A 20266-nucleotide genomic window follows, 5' to 3' on the forward strand; every position below is an offset into this window, starting at 1 on the left:
TCACTCTTTGTGGTTAGAGGAGCGTTCATTACTTTGTCCACCAAGAATACGAGAAATCTGCAAACCTCTGCTAAAAGCTTGGTTGAAAAGCATTCTAGTTTGAAACTCTGAAACAAATGGGAACCATGCCAAGAAAGCAACTGGTGTGAAGAGAAGCAAGCCCATTATTACTTCATATCCGCGTGCAAGTGCTCGAACAGACCCCCAAAACCAAGTTTTTTTAATGAGAGGCTTGCAAGCTTGTGCAATCTTTTAGCGGAAAAACAAAAAGACAAGATAATGTAATGAGTAAATGCTCAAACTGGACCGTGAGAAGAAATATTGAGGTGTCACTTTGTTATATTTTGACAATGAAATCTCAAGTTTGTAGAGGATGTGACGAAAGAGAGATACCATGAAAAGAATAAAGGGTGTATACAAATCATAAAGGCTTTGATCCCTAAAGGCTTTTGTGTATACAAATTAGTCCATTGTGAGAATAAAGGGTCCATTTGTTATAGCTTTTTTTTAATACACATACCTTTGTTTCTGCTTTTCAAAATAATCAGAAGCTAAAAAAATATCTTAAATCGAATTAAAATCAGAAGGTATAGTGAACAGTCTTTCATAAAAACAATTGTTTTTCTTAGAAGTGATTTTTATTATTGCAAACAAACATAAAATAGCTTTTTCTTTTTTTAAAAATCTCTACAAAATAATTACTAGATTATTTTACATCAAAATTACTTTTTTTAAGACTGTACGCCAAAAATTGTTAGGAACTTGACAACTTGATAGGGTAAATTAATTAGTTAGCATGTAAACACATTTAGAGACCAATTTGTTTTAGCCTTAGGGATCAAAGCAACACATTGTTACTTTCGGGGATCAAATTATATGTTGAATTGAAAGAAAATGTGAGCAAAGAGAGAAAAAAATATTCACTGACCAGCAGAATTCCCCAGCCCGTTGGCATGACTGCAAGAATGCAGACTATTATGTCCTTAATTGTCATCTTGGCAACTGCTATTAGGATTATGAAGATGGCAAGGAATGTTAAGAAAATAGAACCCACGATCAATCGAAATAGAAGTTGGTAGTCTGCACTGAGGCGGCGCCTGCCAACAGATACACCCTACAAAATCCAATAGAAAGGGATGTGTGAAGGTGTAAGAGAAAAGGAGAGTATGGAGATGATGACTGTTCATCTCTTGCCTGTACCTCAGAAATATTGTTAGCCATTATGCAGCGAAAAAAGATGCACATAAATATGTCTAGTCATGATTAAAAACAAGAGTGGCCTTAGAAGTTAAAAGAAAAGATGGCATATTATGTGGACATGAACTTTTAATACTCTATTTTAGCAAATAATATTTAACTAAACCAAACACAAGGTCACAATAGTAGAAGTTTCTCAATTTATTTTTATGCAGTTAAAACTTCTACATAGGCGAATCTTGGTTTTATCTTATTGTGTCTTTATTTGTTAATTTTTCAACATAATGCTGAAAACTCATTAATGGTGTTCAAAGCAAAACATCATTTCAGCTATTGCATGTGGAGGCAGTGAGCACTCAGTAGCATTCCCTGAACAAAGAATACACCAAATCTTAACGATACAAAATATAATAATGTGAATTCTCACCTTCATTAAACCCAATATTACAAAGATTATCATCCAAGAAAGACCATAAACCTGTAAGCCAATAGCAACTAAAATTAAATCGATATCCTAGTTACTAAGATCATAAGCAATTAAGCAGTCAAAAGAGTACTCTTGTGGAGAGCCATGTGAGAAAAGCACTTACCAAAACACTTTGAGTCTTATCAGTGATTGAAAGGTGATAAACAAGGCCATATTGATAAATGAAAAAGCGGAGGGATAATATTATCTCAGTAGCGATACCACGCTTTCCGGAGTGCCGGAGATGCTCATGTTCCTTTTCCCACCAGGATTCCCAACTTTTTTCAGGAGATACACCAATGCCTCCACGGTTGCTTATCCATTTTTGCCAATCTGTGTAGTCATCAACTATCTTCTGCCACTCAAAACCTGATGGATTGAAAAGGAAGGGAGCAAAAAGCCATGTCCCTACCATGAACCACATTGTTACGGTAATTAAAATATAGGCAAGCACTCCTCTGTATTCATGGCCAAATATATGGTAGACCACAAGCAGAATCATCAATTCAATCCCTTTAACAAAATGGCTGCGGGAATAAAGCCTATAGTTATCAGCAAATTTGGCATGAAACACAACAAAACCGCGACCAGTGCTTTTGTACTCTGCACCTCCATGAAGCAATGTCCTTCCATAATAGTGTGTTTTTGTTCCAAGAGAAAATGTGAAAAATACAGGAGCCAACTGTAGTTGCATCAGTACAAATTCACTTAAAGCCTCACGAAATCCCCTCTCCAAGCCAATTTCCATCAACATAGGCAAGGCTAACAAAAATCCAATTTGCACAACTGACTGAGAAGCAAGAGCTACTTGAAGAGCTTTGTTGTCTCGAATAGCTCTTTTTTGGTTCAAACCTTCTTCGAGTCCACTAAGGGCAAGATAGAGGCGTCCATAAAGGAATACATAAACTGTGAGGACAGTTATCTGTTAAAATCAAAGTCAGTATTTGCGATGGATCATATTTATATATGCCACAATAAGGTAGGTTCCGGGTATACCAAGGTACTGAAATAGAAGCCAATGGTAGTGTAATAACAAGATAGCATTCGGAAGAAATCAAAACGGTGTCCAAGCCTGTATATGTCTCTACTCATTGTTTGCTCACCATTCCCAGCAGCGATTTTTGCTTCAAACATTGATATCTGGTTAAGACCCACATCCCTTCCTTTACCCACTTGTATGTACTCGTGATGAGTGACATTGCCTTCACGTAATGTAGAGTTGTAACCTGCAGATCATAAGTAAACTTTTACTATTTGATACCTCCATGAAAGAAATAGAAACAAATTAAATACAGGAAGAGAAACTAAAATACATGCCTGCAAATATATCCTCACTCAAGTTGATGACCTTAGAAGCCTTGCTTACCCCCCCTCTTGTCAGGTGGAAAAGTCTATCAAACACATCTGGATGGCCATAATGGAACCGCACTCTGAATGAAAGGCAACAAAACATCACTAAGATCATCAAACAATAATTGACACAGCCAGTGGAGACATGAAACTAAATATTTCTACTGGACAGCATCTGAATTCTGACTAGCACCTTGACTGAACTTAACATAAAGAAAGAAAGAATATATCAGAAAATAAAAGGAGGGAAATATAACTAATATCATTCTGGCTATTTTTGGCATGGGTTTAAATATTTATATAAACAAATTCCTTTTGCTAAAAGTTTTTTTTTCTTTTTCTGGTATCCATTTTCACTTTCATAAAGGCTAAACTCCTCATTTATCGTATTTCTCTCTCTCTCTCCAAATATATATATATATGTGTGTAGAGAGAGAGAGAGAAAAATCACTCTTTATATAGGGGACATATCTAATGAGAACAGTTATCATTTTAGAAATGTGAAAATTATAAATCTAGGTCATACAATCATACATGGATGGTTAAGATTGATAGTTTATCCTACATCAGCTGCTAGTTTAGTTGGGTACTAATATTGAGTTTGTTTATAAATCCATCCTTGCAACCAGAAGACACTATATAAAATATAAATTTGAGCAATTTAGGAACCATTTGACCATTAGTACCTGAATTTACGACATATGGATTTTGGAATCATCTATGGCTAACAATATCTCTCTTTCCTTTGATCCAAAATTGAATAAACAACTGGAAACCAAGTTCGGGTATCACTAATATTTCAGGCTCAGGAATTTATTATAACTTAGTAACAGAAATAGGGCTCTCTGAAAAGTTCATAAGTGCAATATTCTACTTACATATAAATCAAGACATTATTTTCACACGTAACCTAACAGTAGAAAAATACCCAAAAGTGTTGTGTTTAAAGGAGAACATGAGAGAGAGTGAAGGTGAGACTGAGAGAGAGAGAGGGAGTGGGAGAGAGAGAGAGAGAGAGAGGGAGTGAGTGAGTGGATCACCGTGAGAAACAGGAGGGGAGGCAAACCAAGAAGAGAACATCTGAGTGATAGAGAGGATCCCAGGCAACTCTACAGAGGAAACGGGCTCGGACAACATGCTAATTACCAACATCAAAATTGGAGGAACAGAACGGACATTACCTCTTACTATTTCACGAGGTTCCCTGATGATGCCTCAGAGAAGGACCTTTGGACCCCTTTCAAACTATGGGGGGACGTCAAGGAAGTCTTCATATCTAAGCAGAGAAATATGAGAGGTCGGAGGTATGGGTTTGTGAGGTTCAAGGGAGTGTCTGACAAGAACAGATTGGAAAAGCAGCTTGATAGCATCATTTTCGGCGGCCTGAAGATGTACGTCAACTTACCAAGGTACGGGAGAGCAAAAGCAATACCTCGCAATCGTACACCTGATAACGGTAGGCAAGGGCAACAACAGAAACAGAAAGGTGGAGCAGCAGTAGCCCCAAGTTCGACACTACGCAATGATGCATCCAACAGGACATATGCAGAGATAGTGGCTACAAACAAACAGAAGGAAGGACACCGAAGGTACTCCAGCTCTGAACATGGCGGTCAAGGAAGATCACACTCTACGGTCACCCTCAATATTCCACATGGTCCCAAAAGGTGGTATACGGACGCCTGGGTGGGAAGGTTAAAAAAGATAGATACGTTCGAAAGAGCTGAAGACGAAATCACCTGGACGTTAGGATCTGACGTAACGCTTAAGTATTTAGGAGACGATATGGTCATCCTACTCGGACTCACGGACATGAAGGCAGAAGAGTTAGTTAACGAAGAAGCTGATAAGGGCACGTCGCTGTTTTATTCCCTGGAGAAGTGGAAGCCAGAGATGAAACCGGGAGTTAGGCTGGTGTGGATTCAATGTTGGGGCTTACCGTTAGATGCATGGGATATCCAGTACCTTTGAAAAATCATGGCACCTATCAGAGATCTGGTGGACGTAGATGACGATGTAGAAGAAAAGCGAAGGCTTGACAGAGCTAGGGTGTTCGTCAGAACCCCGTGGAAGCCATTAATCCACCATTCAGTGGTAGTTAAAGTCGGAGAGGAGATTCACTCAGCTTATCTGGTGGAAGAGAACGCCAACTTTGAAGGCACGAACGTGCGCCATCACCGGAGGGACATGGGGTCGTCGGAAGATATCCCGTCCGATGATAGCGACCCCGACACTCCATACTCGCGATGGAGTGCCCGCTCGACGGGGTTCCAACATTCCGGCAGCGCGCTGGCTCGGTGGACCGACAACGCCTCAACGGAGGACCAGGGGTTCTTCGACCCATTGGGTAAAGACCAGGGTGGTTTGGCGCAATCCTCAAGGGCTGACAGGTTTGTCACAGCGGTGGGTAGGTGTCACCTACCTGATAGTGCAGCCCAACCTAGGGGAGACGAGGATGCAGTTTGTTAAAAAGAACAATGACATACAAGTTTTAGAGAGAATGCTCTTTTTCTTAATCTTCAAAAATACCATTACTGCAGTTACAAAGTTACAATATATAGACTACTGCAATTACAATATATTTAAAATGACTCCACATAACTACTCCATATAACTACTTCACATAACTCCTATTTACAAGAAACTACCACTAACTTCTTAACTTCTATTAACTTCTATTCACATCAACATTCCCTCCCTTAAACTAAAAAGAAAAACAAACATTTAGTTTATAACTGACGCATCAACCATTCCCAGCATACTCCGTAATTTCAAGAATTGTTCTAACTTGAGAGGTTTTGTCATTATGTCTGCAACTTGTTCTTGAGAATTACAGTAACTCAACTCCACAATTTTGTCTCTGGTCAAATCTCTAAGAAAATGAAACCTTATATCAATATGTTTGCTTCTGCCATGAAAAACAGAATTCTTTGATAGCTGTATAGTAGAATTATTGTCACATTGAATCAAAGTACTATTTTCCTCCTTATGACCAAGTTTCTCTAAAACTCTTCTCAACCAATTGACTGGCACAAAACGCAGTAGCTATGTACTCAGCCTCAGTAGTAGACAATGTCACTATAGGCTGTTTTTTAGAAGACCATGAAACTGCTCCAGAACCAAGTAAGAATGCAAAGCCAGAAGTGCTCCTACGATCATCCAAATCACCAGCAAAATCACTGTCGATGTAAGCCACCAAATTTGTGCAACCATTCTTTTTGTAGAAAATTCTAAGCTCAGTTGTACCTTTCAAATACCTTAATATTCTTTTTGCTGCAAGCCAATGAGATTCAGTTGGGCAAGACATGAATCTACTAATAAGACTCACTCCATACATCAAATCAGGTCGAGTTGCAGTCAAGTACATCAGATTGCCAACCACCTGTTTGAACAAAGTTTCATCAACTTTGGTTCCTGCTTCATCCTTTGACAATTTCGTGCCTGGAACAATAGGATTCTTCACTGGATTGCTTTTATCCATTCCAAACCTTCCTAGAATTTCATGAGCATACTTTCTTTGACACACAAAAATCCCATCTAAACTTTGTATTACTTCAATCCCGAGAAAATATCTCATCCTCCCCAAATCAGTCATGTCAAATTCCAACATCATGGAATTCTTAAAATCATCATACATACTTTTATCATTTCCAGTATATATTAAATCATCAACATAAAGACTTACTATTAAAATTTTACCTACTTCCTTCGACTTTGTGAACAGTGTGTGTTCACATAAACACCTTTCAAAGCCTTCTCGAACAAAGTAAGCCTCTATCTTGCTATACCACGCCCTTGGTGCTTGCTTCAAGCCATACAATGCCTTTCTTAGCTTGTAAACTTTGCCTTCTTCACCTTTCTTCTCATATCCCAATGGTTGTTGCACAAAGATTTCTTCATTGAGTTCACCGTGAAGAAATGCACTCTTTACATCTAGTTGAAAAACATCCCAATTGTTTTGTGCTGCCAAAGCAAGTATTAATCGAATGGTGTCAAGTCTAGCAACTGGAGCAAAAACTTCAGTATAATTAACTCCATATTGTTGTGCATACCCCTTCGCCACTAGCCTTGCTTTGTACTTGTCTACCTCTCCTTTCTCATTAAGTTTGGTTTTGAAAACCCACTTAACTCCAATTGGCTTCACCCCTTTCGGTAAAATAGTTAACTCCCAAGTCTTGTTCTTTTCTATTGACTCTATCTCTGCCATCATTGCATCCCTCCACTTCTTACTCTTGACAGCTTGTTCAAATGTAAGTGGGTCATCTTCAGTGAGCATTATCATTGCATTCAGACCATCTTCATCTGACAAACCTTCACCTGTTACATAGTCTATTGTCCAAAATGGTGGTCCTCTTACCCTCCCTTCATTCAAAATTGGTGAATCATTTTCAGTTGATTCACTAGAAGAAACACCAGTTTCACTTGTGTTTCTTGTATCAACATCACTGCCTTCTCCTTCAATGTTACCTTCTTCTTCATTGTTTTCTATTCCTTCTTCCATGTTATTCTCATCACCATCATCGTTCCACTTTAAAACATCTGATCTGCATTCTTCATTGCTTTTGCCCCAATTCCAGCATTCATCTTCTTGAAAAATCACATCCTTGCTAATGATGATTTTCTTGGAAACTGGATCATATAATCTGTATGCCTTTGATTCATCACTTACTCCCAAGAAAACACACTTCTTGCTTTTTTCATCTAATTTGCTTCTCTTCTGGTCTGGGACATGTGCATGAGCTACACACCCAAAAACTCGAAAATAATCAACCATTGGCTTCACATTGCTCCATGCCTCTTCTGGAGTTTTGTTCTGCACAGCCACAGTAGGACATCTATTGAGGATATGCACACTCCATTTTACAGCTTCGGGCCAAAACATTTTAGGAACCTGCTTCTCCGCTAACATAGAACGCACCATGTTCATTATCGTTCTATTTTTCCTCTCTGCAACTCCGTTTTGTTGAAGAGTATAGGTTGCAGTCAATTGTCTACTAATGCCTTGATTTTTGCAAAATTCTACAAACTCATTTGAGGTAAATTCACCACCTCTATCTGTTCTCAAAGAAGCAATATATGCACCAATCTCCTTTTCAACATGAGCTTTAAAATTTCTAAACATGGAAAAAGCTTCTGATTTTTCATGTAAGAAATAAATCCAAGTTTTACGAGTGAAATCATCAATAAAACTTAGGATGTACCTCTTGTTGCTATTTGATTCTTGTTTAATAGGCCCGCATATGTCTGCATGCACAAGTTGTAACTTGTTTTATGCTCTCCATAAACTCTTCTTAGGCATAGAGTTTCTGTGTTGCTTTCCAGTTAAACATTCTATGCATATCTTCTTTGGAATCTTGACTGAAGGCAACCCAATTACCATCTTCTTATCAAAAAGTGTCCTCAATCCGTTATAGCCTAAGTGACCAAAGCGGCAATGCCAAAGATGAGATTCATTTTCTGATACAATTTGGAAACACGAGGAAGCTTTTGGTATCATGGTAGCCAACACAGAAAACATTCAATTTCCACTCATATCTGACTGCATAATTAATCCTTTCTCAGAATGATATACCCTACACTTCCCATGTTGAATCAAAATAGTTAAGCCTTTTTCTTGAAGTTGCCCTATGCTCAATAGATTATTCTTAAGTTCAGGAACATAATAGACACCAGAAATTTCCTGAGTAAATCCATTCACTTGCATACGAATGATACCTTTTCCCACAACAGCCATTCTGGTATTATTGCCAAGTTTTACAGTTTGGCTAAAGCTTTCATCCAGTTCTGAGAACCACTCCTTGTTTCCAGTCATATGATTGCTGCAACCGGAGTCAAGGAACCACACTTCTTCCATTTTGTCTTGTTCCAATTCAACATAAGACATTAATAACAATTCTTCATCTTTTTCCTTCTCTAATTCAACATAATTGGCATTTTTCTCCCAATCAGGACATTCATATTGATAGTGTCCTAACTTGTGACATTTGAAACATTCAATAACAGCTTTATTGAATGATTGTCTTCCCCTTCCTCGACCTCCTCTGAATGAACCATTACCTCTACCTCTACCTCTACTTGCTTTGTCTTCATGGGAGATCTTCAGAACCTGCTCTTCTTCTCCACGACTTCTCATCCTCTACTCATGAACAAGAAGACTACTTTGCAACTCATCAATAGTCATCACGTCTAAGTTGTTGGATTCTTCAATTGAGCATACCACATAATCAAATTTTGAGATCATTGATCTCAAAATCTTTGCAGTAATGACTGTTTCACTCATACTTTCACCATGAGCCTTCATTTTGTTGGCTATGGTTAAAGTACGAGAAAAATATGCATTCACTGTTTCTCCTTCCTTCATTTGAAGAATCTCAAAATCTTTGCGTAAAGCTTGCAATTGAGCCCTTTTGACCCTGGTTGAACCTTGGAATTTTTGCTTCATTGAATCCCATATATTTTTTGCCGTGTCCCTCTTGAGGATTGTTTCAAGGACTTCACGATCTATTGCCTGGAAAAGGTAATTCTTTACCTTTAAGTCCTTCAACTTCTGCTCCTCGATCAATTTGCATTGTGCCTCCGTAGGCTCTATTCCATCTGCCACCATCAATATCTCATTCTCAATGAGATCCCAATATTCTTTGGAGCGGAGAAAATTCTCCATCAACATTGCCCAATGATCATAATGACCATTAAACCTTGGAATTGCAGGCTGCACGAAACTGCTACTCCCACCTTCTGCCATTCTTCTCAACTCGTTCTACTCGAAAGAAAAACTGTAGTTTCTTTCTTGACTCACACTCACTGTTTTCCTCACACACTCACTGTTTTCCTCACATGCACTCAATATCAGGCCCCTACAATGGAGCTCTGATACCAATTGTAAGGGCCAAGAACCTGAAAGGCATGATACGGAGGAGATAGCTATTGTCAGAACACCAAAGGGGAGAGTGGATTGGAGTCTGGTGGAGGGTCAGTCAATGAGCCATGCACAGGGTCAAAAGGAGAAAGGCATTAAATGCCTCAACGGGTCTCAGCAGATTCTAAGGAAAGAAGACCCCCCGTGTTTATTAGCTGTGGAACCTGATGGGCCTAACATCAAATTGGGCCATGCTGGTAACACCCCCGTGAACGATTTTTTAGATACCTGCAACCACATGGGCCTAGTAAACAACATTCAGGGAGATGATTCAAAAGGCCCACTCACTACTTACTATCAGAACCTTGCAGAAAATGGAAGTGCTCTGAAGGTGTACGTTAGGGGTAAGGGGTGTAGAAAGGAGAAGGCCCAAAACATCAGTTTAGCTTCCCCACATGCAGAAACAAGTACCGTGGCAGATTTGAGGATGGACGAGCATAATTTATTAGAAACATTCCAGCAGTGTGATGTTGGATCACAGACCCAATTGGACCATGATCTAAGTGAGCTCGAAATCAACCAGGCATCAAGTTCAACAGACTCTTTGATCCGGGATGAGGCTAATGCTCAATGGGAAGTGGCAAAAGGGTTGGGGCTGACCTATGGGGCAGAGCAATCTTTAATCATAGGAAAAATCGCAGATATGGAGATTAAAGACAGAAAGGAAGCACAAGAATTGGGAATCAGAACCAGTTCATCATGAATATTATCTCTTATAATATTAGGGGGCTGGGGAGAGGGGTGAAATGGTCATCAATTCGTAGATTGGTAACCAAATACCAGGTTGATCTGTTATGTATCCAGGAGACAAAGAGAGAGCAGATAGACAGGGGTGTTTGTCAAGCTTTGTGGGGGGACACAGATCTGAATTGGGAGACTCAGCCGGCGTCAAATATAGCTGGTGGATTGCTTTGTATTTGGAATGACAAGGTCTTTAAAATGGAAAGGAGGGTCAATGGCAGAGGCCTTATTTTGCTGGAGGGTGTTTGGCATCAAGACATGCAGAAAATGTTTATCGTCAATGTATATGCTCCGTGTGACATAGATGGCAAGCGAGCTCTGTGGGACTCTATCAGGCAGTTGAAAAACCCTCAGAATGAGGGCCTGTGGTGTGTTTTGGGAGACTTCAACAGTATCAGGCATCCATCTGAGAGGGTAAGCTTGTCCCAAAGGAAGGGGGACCTTAACAGCATCACAGAATTCAATGAGTGGATATCTGACCTAGCGGTAGAAGAAGTATCTTGCTTGGGCAGGAAACATACTTGGATCAGACCAAATGGGACCGCAAAGAGTAAGCCGGATAGGTTCTTTGTATCTGACGAATGGGTATCTAAATGGCCTGACAGCACTCAATTTATCCTAGATAGAGATTTTTCTGATCACTGCCTTATCTTACTGAGATCTAAAACCATTGATTGGGGACCCAAACCTTTTAGGGTCCTTGACTGTTGGTTGAAGAACAAGCAGTTCCAAAACATGGTCAAGGAAACCTGGGCAAACACTCACCCAGGAGGTTGGGGGGGATTCTCTTTGAAAGAGAAACTTAAGATCCTGAAGCAAAAGATAAAGCTTTGGAACAAAGACCACTTCGGAGACATATCTGAGAAGATAAAACAAATTCAGCTGGAGCTAAACCACCTGGAAGTGAGCAGCAATATCAGCCTTTTATCTCCTGACACAGCGGCAGCACGTAAAAAATTACAGGAGGACCTGTGGACAGCGGCCCAAGCCCATGAGTCCTTGCTTAGACAAAAGGCAAGGACAAAGTGGATCAAGGAGGGGGACTGTAATTCAAAATACTTCCACAGGCTCATAAATTATAACCGCAGGGTCAACGCAGTAAAAGGAGTGCAGATTGGAGGGTCATGGGTCGAGGAGCCAACTAGAGTAAAAGAAGAAGTCCGCAATTTATTCCAAAACAGATTCAATGAGCCTGATTATGATAGACCAGAAATTAACGGGGCATATTTCCGAAGTATCGGACATCAACAAAACGAAATACTGGTTGGCCGCTTCCATGAGGAGGAAATTAAGGCAGCTGTATGGCAGTGCGGGAGTGATAAGAGTCCAGGACCCGACGGCTTGAACTTTAAGTCTATTAAGCAATTTTGGGAGCTGCTTAAACCTGACATCTCCAGATTCCTTGACGAGTTCCATGTCAATGGAGTTTTTCCGAAGGGTGGAAATGCTTCTTTTATCACCCTTATCCCCAAGGTTAAGCATCCCCAGTCTCTCAATGATATCAGGCCTATTTCTCTTATTGGGTGTGTCTACAAGATTGTGGCGAAAATTTTGGCAAACAGATTGAAAACAGTGCTGCCGGATTTAATTGATGAGAGGCAAACTGCATTTTTGAAGGGCAGGCATCTGCTGCATGGTGTGCTGATTGCTAATGAAGTTTTGGAGGAGGCAAAAAGGTGTAAAAAACCTTGCTTGGTGTTTAAGGTTGACTACGAAAAAGCCTATGATTCCCTGTCATGGAAATTCCTGATTTTATGATGACATGACTAGGTTTCTGCTCCAAATGGTTAAAATGGATCACAGGCTGTCTCAGTTCAGCTTCAGTATCTATTTTGGTTAATGGAAGCCCTTCTGCAGAATTTTCTCCTCATAGAGGTATCCGACAAGGTGACCCCCTTGCACCTCTGCTGTTCAATATAGCTGCTGAAGGCCTCACTGGCTTAATGAGAGAAGCTGTGGCCAGAAACCTTTATAACAGCTTTCTAGTGGGCAAACATAAGGAGCCCGTCAGTATTTTACAATATGCCGACGACACCATCTTCTTCGGGGAAGCGACAATGGAGAATGTGAGGGTTTTGAAAGCAATTCTCAGAGGTTTTGAATTAGCTTCTGGTTTTAAAATTAATTTCGCAAAAAGTCGATTTGGGGCAGTCTCGGTATCAGACCAGTGGTGTTTGGAAGCTGCACAGTTCTTGAACTGCAGTATGCTGTCTTTGCCTTTTTCCTACCTTGGTATCCCCATTGGGGCAAATCCAAGACGTAGAGAGACCTAGGACCCGATTATTAGGAAGTGTGAGGCAAAACTTACGAGATGAAAACAAAAACACATTTCCTTGGGAGGGAGAGTCACTCTAATCAATGCAATCTTAACAGTGCTTCCTATCTATTTTTTCTCCTTTTTCAGGGTACCCGGCAAAGTAGTAGACAAGTTAGTCAAGATTCAGCGTAATTTCCTTTGGGGTGGAGGTGTGGAGCAAAGGAGGATCGCATGGGTAAAGTGGGGCACAGTTTGTTTACCTAAGGAGAGAGGAGGTTTAGGCGTTAAAGACTTGCGGAAATTTAATTTAGTTCTGCTTGGTAAGTGGAGATGGGAGATGTTCCATCAGAATGGACAGCTGTGGACCAGAATCTTGAACTCAAAGTATGGGGGATGGAGAAATTTAGATGAGGAAAGAAACAGCAGCCTTCATTCCCATTGGTGGAAGGACCTTCGGAAGCTCAACCAACAAGAGGAGCTATTAAATATAAATAATCAAATGGAGTGGAAGGTGCGGAGTGGAGACATGATCAGATTTTGGGAGGACAAATGGCTTGGAGACAACAGATCTTTAAAAGAAAAATTCCCTATGCTGTATCAAGTATCTAACCAACATCAGCAACCTATTAGTCGCTTGGGAAGTCATAAGGAGGAAGTGTGGGAATGGAACTTCAAATGGAGGAGAAACCTATTTGATAGTGAAGCTACAATGGCTGCTGAATTCCTAGAGGAAACAGGAGGGCTAGCAGTACAGCATCAAGGATCAAACTCATGGGTTTGGAAGCATGACTCGAATGGAATGTATTCGACCAGATCTGCATATAAGTTTCTGCTGGGGGAAGTAAGGGGGGAATCAGAGGATGGGAGTTTCTCGCTTCTGTGGAAACTTAAAATACCACCCAAGGAAAAGGTATTTACATGGAGGCTCATCAAAGACCGTCTACCAACGAAGATGAATTTAAGAGGAAGACAAGTGGAGATAGCTGATCCACTATGCCCGTTCTGTAACAACTTCGATGAAGATGCAGCGCACCTTTTTTTCAACTGCAGCAAGGTTCTTCCCTTGTGGTGGGAGACACTCGCATGGGTCAAATCAGTGGGTGCTTTCCCCAAAGATCCGAAAGATCACTTCTTGCATCATTGCAGGTTGAATGCTTCTCGAACAAAGGATATGAGATGGAGTTGTTGGTGGATAGCCCTCACTAGGACCATATGGCATCATAGAAACAAGCTAGTTTTTGATAACCAAGCTTTTAACGCAAGTAAGCTGATGGAAGACGCGCTCTTTTTACTTTGGTCCTGGCTCAAGGTTATGGAAAAAGACTTCGATACTCACTTCAACCAGTGGTCGTCCAATTTGTCAGATGTATTTGTTTAATTAGAAAGGGAGGGTTATTTCTGCCACCTCTTCCAAGAGGTGAAGCATGTATGTTTTTTGAGTTTGGGGTTTAGCTGGGGCTTATTTCTCTGTACCAGCTGTGTTTTAAACATTTATTTGTATCTACAGTACCTCTGGTACTTCTTAATATTTAATATATATATTTTTGCTGAGCAAAAAAAAAAAAAGAAAAATACCCAAAAAATGTAGCTACAGCTCTATTTGGTTTCAAAGTACCTAAGAATATTATAATTCTTATAGCTTTAGAAGCCTAATTATCTCCATAGTGTAACTGTTACTTTGCTGGCTTGAACTAGTTGACTAGTTGTCTTAAATTAGAATTTAACCTAGACTAATAGTATAAATAGGAGATCAGGTTAGTATTCTGCAACACATCTCATCACAAGCCTCCAATAAATACTGAAACCAAAGAACAAAAAAACTTACTTCAAGGGGTAAGCCAACAATCTTTGTCCAATTGTCACAAAACTATGCTCCTGATTAGACATAAACCACGCAAGGGATGAAACACTGCAAGCAACAAAAGGTAGATAAAGATAAACAGAAAACACAAATAGATTTCAGTTTATATCAGAAACGATACCAAGTAAATTGATATTGATACAATAGATCATACCTGCCAGTAAATATATGCTCTCTGAGTCCAAGTATTGTCGGCATTCTTGGACCATCATGTTGTTTGAGAAATTCTTGCAGCAAATTCCTCATTTTGAAAGCTTCTTCCATATAATTATCCTGTTACACATATATTTAGCAATCTGAATTTTTTTAAAAGCTAGCTTTCCCTACTTTTATATATATAAACAATGCTGAAGACCTGATTCATATCAATTGTTTGCAAGCCTTCCCCACGTGTGAAAATTATGGCATGGTTTTGATTTTCTGGCTTCCCCTCACCCAATATTGCAGGTCCTGGAAGCTTTATCTTGTAAATTACCTACACCAAAACAACTAATCAACAAGCTGAAAACCTTTGCAAGTTGCAACTGTAAAGAATATACATAGTGCTGGATATATTTGAGAAGAGTCTATCCATCTAGAATTTTTTCATTACTTTACACAATATCTAATTGCAAAAATACAGGAAAAATCATTTTTCTATTTTTTCAGAAAAGATGCCTCAGGATGTGCCTGATTCTTTTGTTGTAGAAATGGTCTGTCACTTGTGTGACTATATCAATTTTGGTTTTTTACTCAGTATTTAGCTTTCACAACTAGGCTTTACAATATAATAATGTGCAGGACTTTCATCAAATCTAAATCTATTGACTTTTGTTAATTCCAAGAATGGTCTATGAACAGTACCTGGTCTAAACTCTGAACTGCTTCAGATGAATCATTTGATTTTGCTGGTAATGCAGCTTTCACTAGAGCTGAATAATAAACCTTATCTGTTTTTCGGGATGAGCCTTTGCTATGCTCTTCAACCTCATCAATGTAAGCAACTCGAAGAGATGGGTACCTGCAATCATAACATTAGTGCTGAATGTTATAGGACAGTGTTTGCATAAGCTATAACAAAGTGAGCAGGTTAATTTGAGAGACATACTTAATCATAAGCTTTAAAATTTCTTTTGCCCTGGGATCACCAGATCGCTTATGAATACTATATTGTTGACATGAAACTACATAAGTGAACTTCATGTCAGCTAATGATTGACATTGAGTCCACAACGACCGCTCACCGGTTGTACTTTCCTTGCTCTCTAGTTCTGCAGCCTTGTAACCTTTCATTAATTCTGCGAAGTTAAATGACAACATTAAGCTCAGTCAATAATAGATAAGGTAATGATATCTCTTTCAATGAATCTTCCGCAATGTACCTTCATCCTTTGCCATATCAAGAAAAGCCTGTAGCTCCAATGCTTGTCGGATATACATCATTCCTCGGACTTCACTTGGCGAGAATAAAGTGAAAAGGCATAGAGAAAATTCATAATTATACGATGAAAATAGAACCTTAAATCATGCATCTGACATGTAGAAAGGTTGGTGGAGGGTGAGGAAGTCATTTGTACCAGTTTTGGTCAATGTCTGGCCTCTGTATGATGCCCATAAACGAAGTTCTTCTTCATTCTCTACTCTGAGTTTCTCTTCACTTTTATTATCAAAACGTTGAACAAAGTTTTTCCATTCATCTGCAGTGATATTTGAGGAAAAAAGTACACATCATTAGCAAGGATGGACCAAGCAGTTGGTAATGGGGTAATGCCCCCACCAAAATTTACAATATTTCAACCGCCAAGGACTCCTGCATGGTGGCAACCATTTTTGTGCTTTATCTTGATACAACAACGTACGTTTTTAGGTCAAACAGTTCTTTGACAAATATCTTGAGGAAATGGGGAAACCTGGAAATATCTTTTGCAAGTAAAAGAGGATAGAGACTCCATCTTCATTTGGCTCTCCCAGATGACTTAGGGAGAAAAGAACAGGTTCCTTAAAGTAAGGTGTCAAGACACTACAAAATCAAGATATATAATGGCATTAATATAGTGTATATAGAGATTATATCCAAGACATTTTTGTTGTGCATCAAAATGTTCCTTAATCACTATTCTATATATCATAATCATACAGAGCATATGTAAGTCACTATCACTATATAGTATTTGTTGTCCTTTTGACAAAACTTAAGATAATGGAGTGTAATTTACTCAATAATAAATCACAAAATGATGCTCTAATATGCAACATAAGTTGGAGATGGAATGAGCTTACGAGAAGGACATCATATTCCGAACTTTGGGAGCAGGTGGCATATCCATAAACAATGAATTAGAGAAGAAAGAAATACGCCTCCTAGCATCCAAGTTGGATGGAACATCCATAGCCGACTCCTTGACAGTAAGAAGTAAATGAAGCCTTTTTATCTGTCAAAAACAACAAACTAATAAAATGAATAAACCATATCATCACAAGGGATAAGTACACCGACAAACTAGTAATAGAATTACAGACATTCAAAATCTGGGTAAAATGAGGTTGAGAGGAAACATATAATTTTTATGTTCCTTAATAATAACATTTTTTATTTTGAAACTTACTTTCTCTGTCCAAGCATCAATATCTGTTTTGACAGGAAATTGAAGTTTGCCAAAAAATGTATATTGTTTTTCAAGGGGTGTGAACCTTTCATCTTTCCCATAAGACCCACCATGGCTTGAGTCTAGCAAACTACAAGAGAATGATAATGAATCCAAAATTTATCATATTAGCAAAGGATACAAAAATTTCAAAGGTCTTACCCCTCAATGTCTCCATCCATTATGTCTCTGGTCACAATCTCTAGCATGTCAAGCAAGAGAATCACAATTGAATCCTTGTCCTCCTCTTTGTTCTCCAACTGAATAAATAACAAAAAAATTGGTTAAAATTCACACTTGATTAAACAGAAAATGTAACATTACTGGTTACAAAATAATTACCAAACGTTCAATCAGTTTGACAAATCGTTCATATAGACTGGGGACAGCACTCAGATTCAATTCATTCAGCACAGCTTTGTTTTCTATGTGCACATCAACTCTTTGAAAAATATTCTGTATAACCCTGCATTTGTGAAACCATAATGTAACAATGCTGGTGTATCAAACTTTATCAACATTCTCTTTTGATACATATTTCATATAATAAGAAGCTTACATTGTCTCACGCTCTCCAAGAACCAAGAAGTTAATAATACTTTTAAAAGAAGCATAGCATTCCTCAACAGCAGATTTCATGTACTTGTCTCTTGACAATCTTTTCTCCAGTTCTTGTCCTTTCCCTAAACTGTCTTCGGCCATGGACACTGCTATTGGGATCTGTGCACCCAAAAGAGAGTTATAAATGAACTTTAAAAGGATAAGATTATTCTCACACAAACACACAGAACAATTGAAGTAGATGGACCTTGCTAGCAAGTAAGAAAGGTGGCCACTGGATGAGGTTCAAAGAACGGTCGGCCGAATATGGTACAAGCATGAGATCCATCTCCCTAAACGTTTCATTTGAGTCAGACTTATTTGCAACAAAAATTAAATACCTCACATCGAAACATGAAAATCTCAAGATTGTAATAATTCAAGGTTCATCATGAACAAAGAATTAAGAAGATATTGAGAAATGTTCAGCCATAAGCTCATAGCAACTACCTATTATCAATCAGGTCCTCCTCCCTCAGACTAGTGATTATTTTGTTCCATAACTGTGCAAACCTTGCAGATTCCTTATCTTTATTAGAAGCGACCTGAAACAATCGGCTCTCCAAGAATCAAAAATAAAAAATATATTGATGAAAGAAGACTACACATAGAAAGTAAAATACAAGACAGGCAGATCAGGAATGATATCCCAAAAGAAAACATTCAGCTCAAAAGTGTCATATTTGAAAAGGAAGCACCCTTAAAAAATTATCCAAAATTGAATACCTAAAAGTATGATTAAAACTACAAGCTGGTCTCATAAAAGGTGTGTAAGGAAAAATTTGCCATGTTAAATTCTAGAACCTAACCAATTGGACTATACAGAAGGAAAAGCAGCACCAATCTTAGCTACCTTACCATTGTCTTTACACTAAACCACTATAATGGACACAATTTGTTAGGGATACACGTTCTCCAAAGCTCCCAAGCAACTTACTTGTAGGTTGCTCAAGTATGTTTTAATTTAGCTTGCAGGTTAATGATGTGTGTTGAGATAATAGTTATCATGAGGAAAAGTTTCAAAACCTGATCAAATCTCCGAGAAAAAGTGGCCTTTAATCCCCTCTTTTTTTTCTTCTCAGTCTGTTCTGTGGGAATCAAGCAAGCATTAAAAGCACCGGGAATTGAATCAAACCGAGACCTCAGTAATTCCAATGTTCGAATCTGAAATTAAAATGAAAACAATGACTCAAGTATTTCAAGATCCATAACTCTGCAGTTAATGCAGCAGAAAAAATCTGCATGGCTTTTCTTTACCATAGTTTTAAGGATATTGTTAATACAACAAAATAACATAAAGAAAATAAGATCAATTCACATTTGAACATTAAACCCTGGATCATTTCATAACTTTCAATGATATCTTTACTTAGTTAAGATCCAATTGCAAGGTATGGAACTTGAGTCCAACATTGAAAGTATGGTACTCTAGCATGAGGTTCATAAGGTATTGGACTCTAACTATAGCAGATAGGTTTGGTGGTATAGTTCTCCCAAAGTTCTTATCAATTGATATCTGACTGCTTTTTCTCATCAATTTCAACTGCAAATGAGCAGCGCAGGTAAGGAAGTCGTCATTGCAGTGTTTGATTTTGACTAGTCAAAGGACTAGTGCACAACCAACTTGTGTGGGTGTTAGGGATGCAGACTGTGGTGGGATATTAATATCCAATTGCAAGGTATGGGACTTGAGTCCTATATTGGAAGTATGAGATTCTAGTGTGGGGTATATGAGGCTTTGGGTTCTCCTACGGCAATGACTGGCATTTGTGCTGTGTTTCTACTAAGGCTCTTACCATTAGATTTTCAACTATGAAATTCCATTGAGTTTGAAATTCCTTATGTCACCATGCATATGTGCCAAATTCTAGGTTTTATCCATAAAAGTGAGCTATTCATACACCATTCAACCATTGGCTGCTCAGTACTGAAAGTCAGCAGTCAAGCCAGAATTATCATCAAAGAGGGGCAATGTCCAAATGAAATTGGAAAGCTTAGAAATGTTAATATAAGTTAGATATGCAACAGCTATAAATATAAACATAACAGCTATAAATATTAAAATAAGTAGTTATCTCAGAAAAATTGAGATAACTGATATCACATAAATCCTTCCAGCACATAGCACATTTCAAGTCTAATTGTGAAAATTTCCCTTTTGTAAGTATATAAGAAAAATATTTTAGTAACATAACAAATTAAACTTGATAATTTGTTAGGAATTAGGTAGATAGAACAGTTATTGTTTTTGTAG

General features: G+C 38.6%; 1 protein-coding gene across 1 annotated transcript in view; it reads right to left on the minus strand.

Annotated features, from left to right (window-relative positions):
• The window catches only part of LOC114422017 (callose synthase 2-like), a 30143-nt gene continuing 9877 nt past the window's right edge, over positions 1-20266 (minus strand). The window contains exons 26-47 of the mRNA XM_028388186.1: positions 19039-19176; positions 18463-18557; positions 18221-18305; positions 17972-18132; positions 17755-17878; positions 17575-17672; positions 17374-17503; positions 17048-17199; positions 16678-16787; positions 16345-16464; positions 16150-16218; positions 15876-16065; positions 15632-15788; positions 15144-15263; positions 14943-15061; positions 14753-14836; positions 2981-3093; positions 2660-2889; positions 1788-2585; positions 1625-1675; positions 929-1114; positions 1-249 (exon numbers count right to left, since the gene is read on the minus strand). Coding sequence (XP_028243987.1) covers positions 1-249; positions 929-1114; positions 1625-1675; positions 1788-2585; positions 2660-2889; positions 2981-3093; positions 14753-14836; positions 14943-15061; positions 15144-15263; positions 15632-15788; positions 15876-16065; positions 16150-16218; positions 16345-16464; positions 16678-16787; positions 17048-17199; positions 17374-17503; positions 17575-17672; positions 17755-17878; positions 17972-18132; positions 18221-18305; positions 18463-18557; positions 19039-19176 — 3579 coding nt within the window. The remainder of the gene's footprint in view (positions 250-928; positions 1115-1624; positions 1676-1787; positions 2586-2659; positions 2890-2980; positions 3094-14752; positions 14837-14942; positions 15062-15143; positions 15264-15631; positions 15789-15875; positions 16066-16149; positions 16219-16344; positions 16465-16677; positions 16788-17047; positions 17200-17373; positions 17504-17574; positions 17673-17754; positions 17879-17971; positions 18133-18220; positions 18306-18462; positions 18558-19038; positions 19177-20266) is intronic.

The sequence above is a fragment of the Glycine soja genome, chromosome 8, assembly GCF_004193775.1.
Source record: "Glycine soja cultivar W05 chromosome 8, ASM419377v2, whole genome shotgun sequence".
In the NCBI taxonomy this organism is placed as follows: Eukaryota; Viridiplantae; Streptophyta; class Magnoliopsida; order Fabales; family Fabaceae; genus Glycine; species Glycine soja.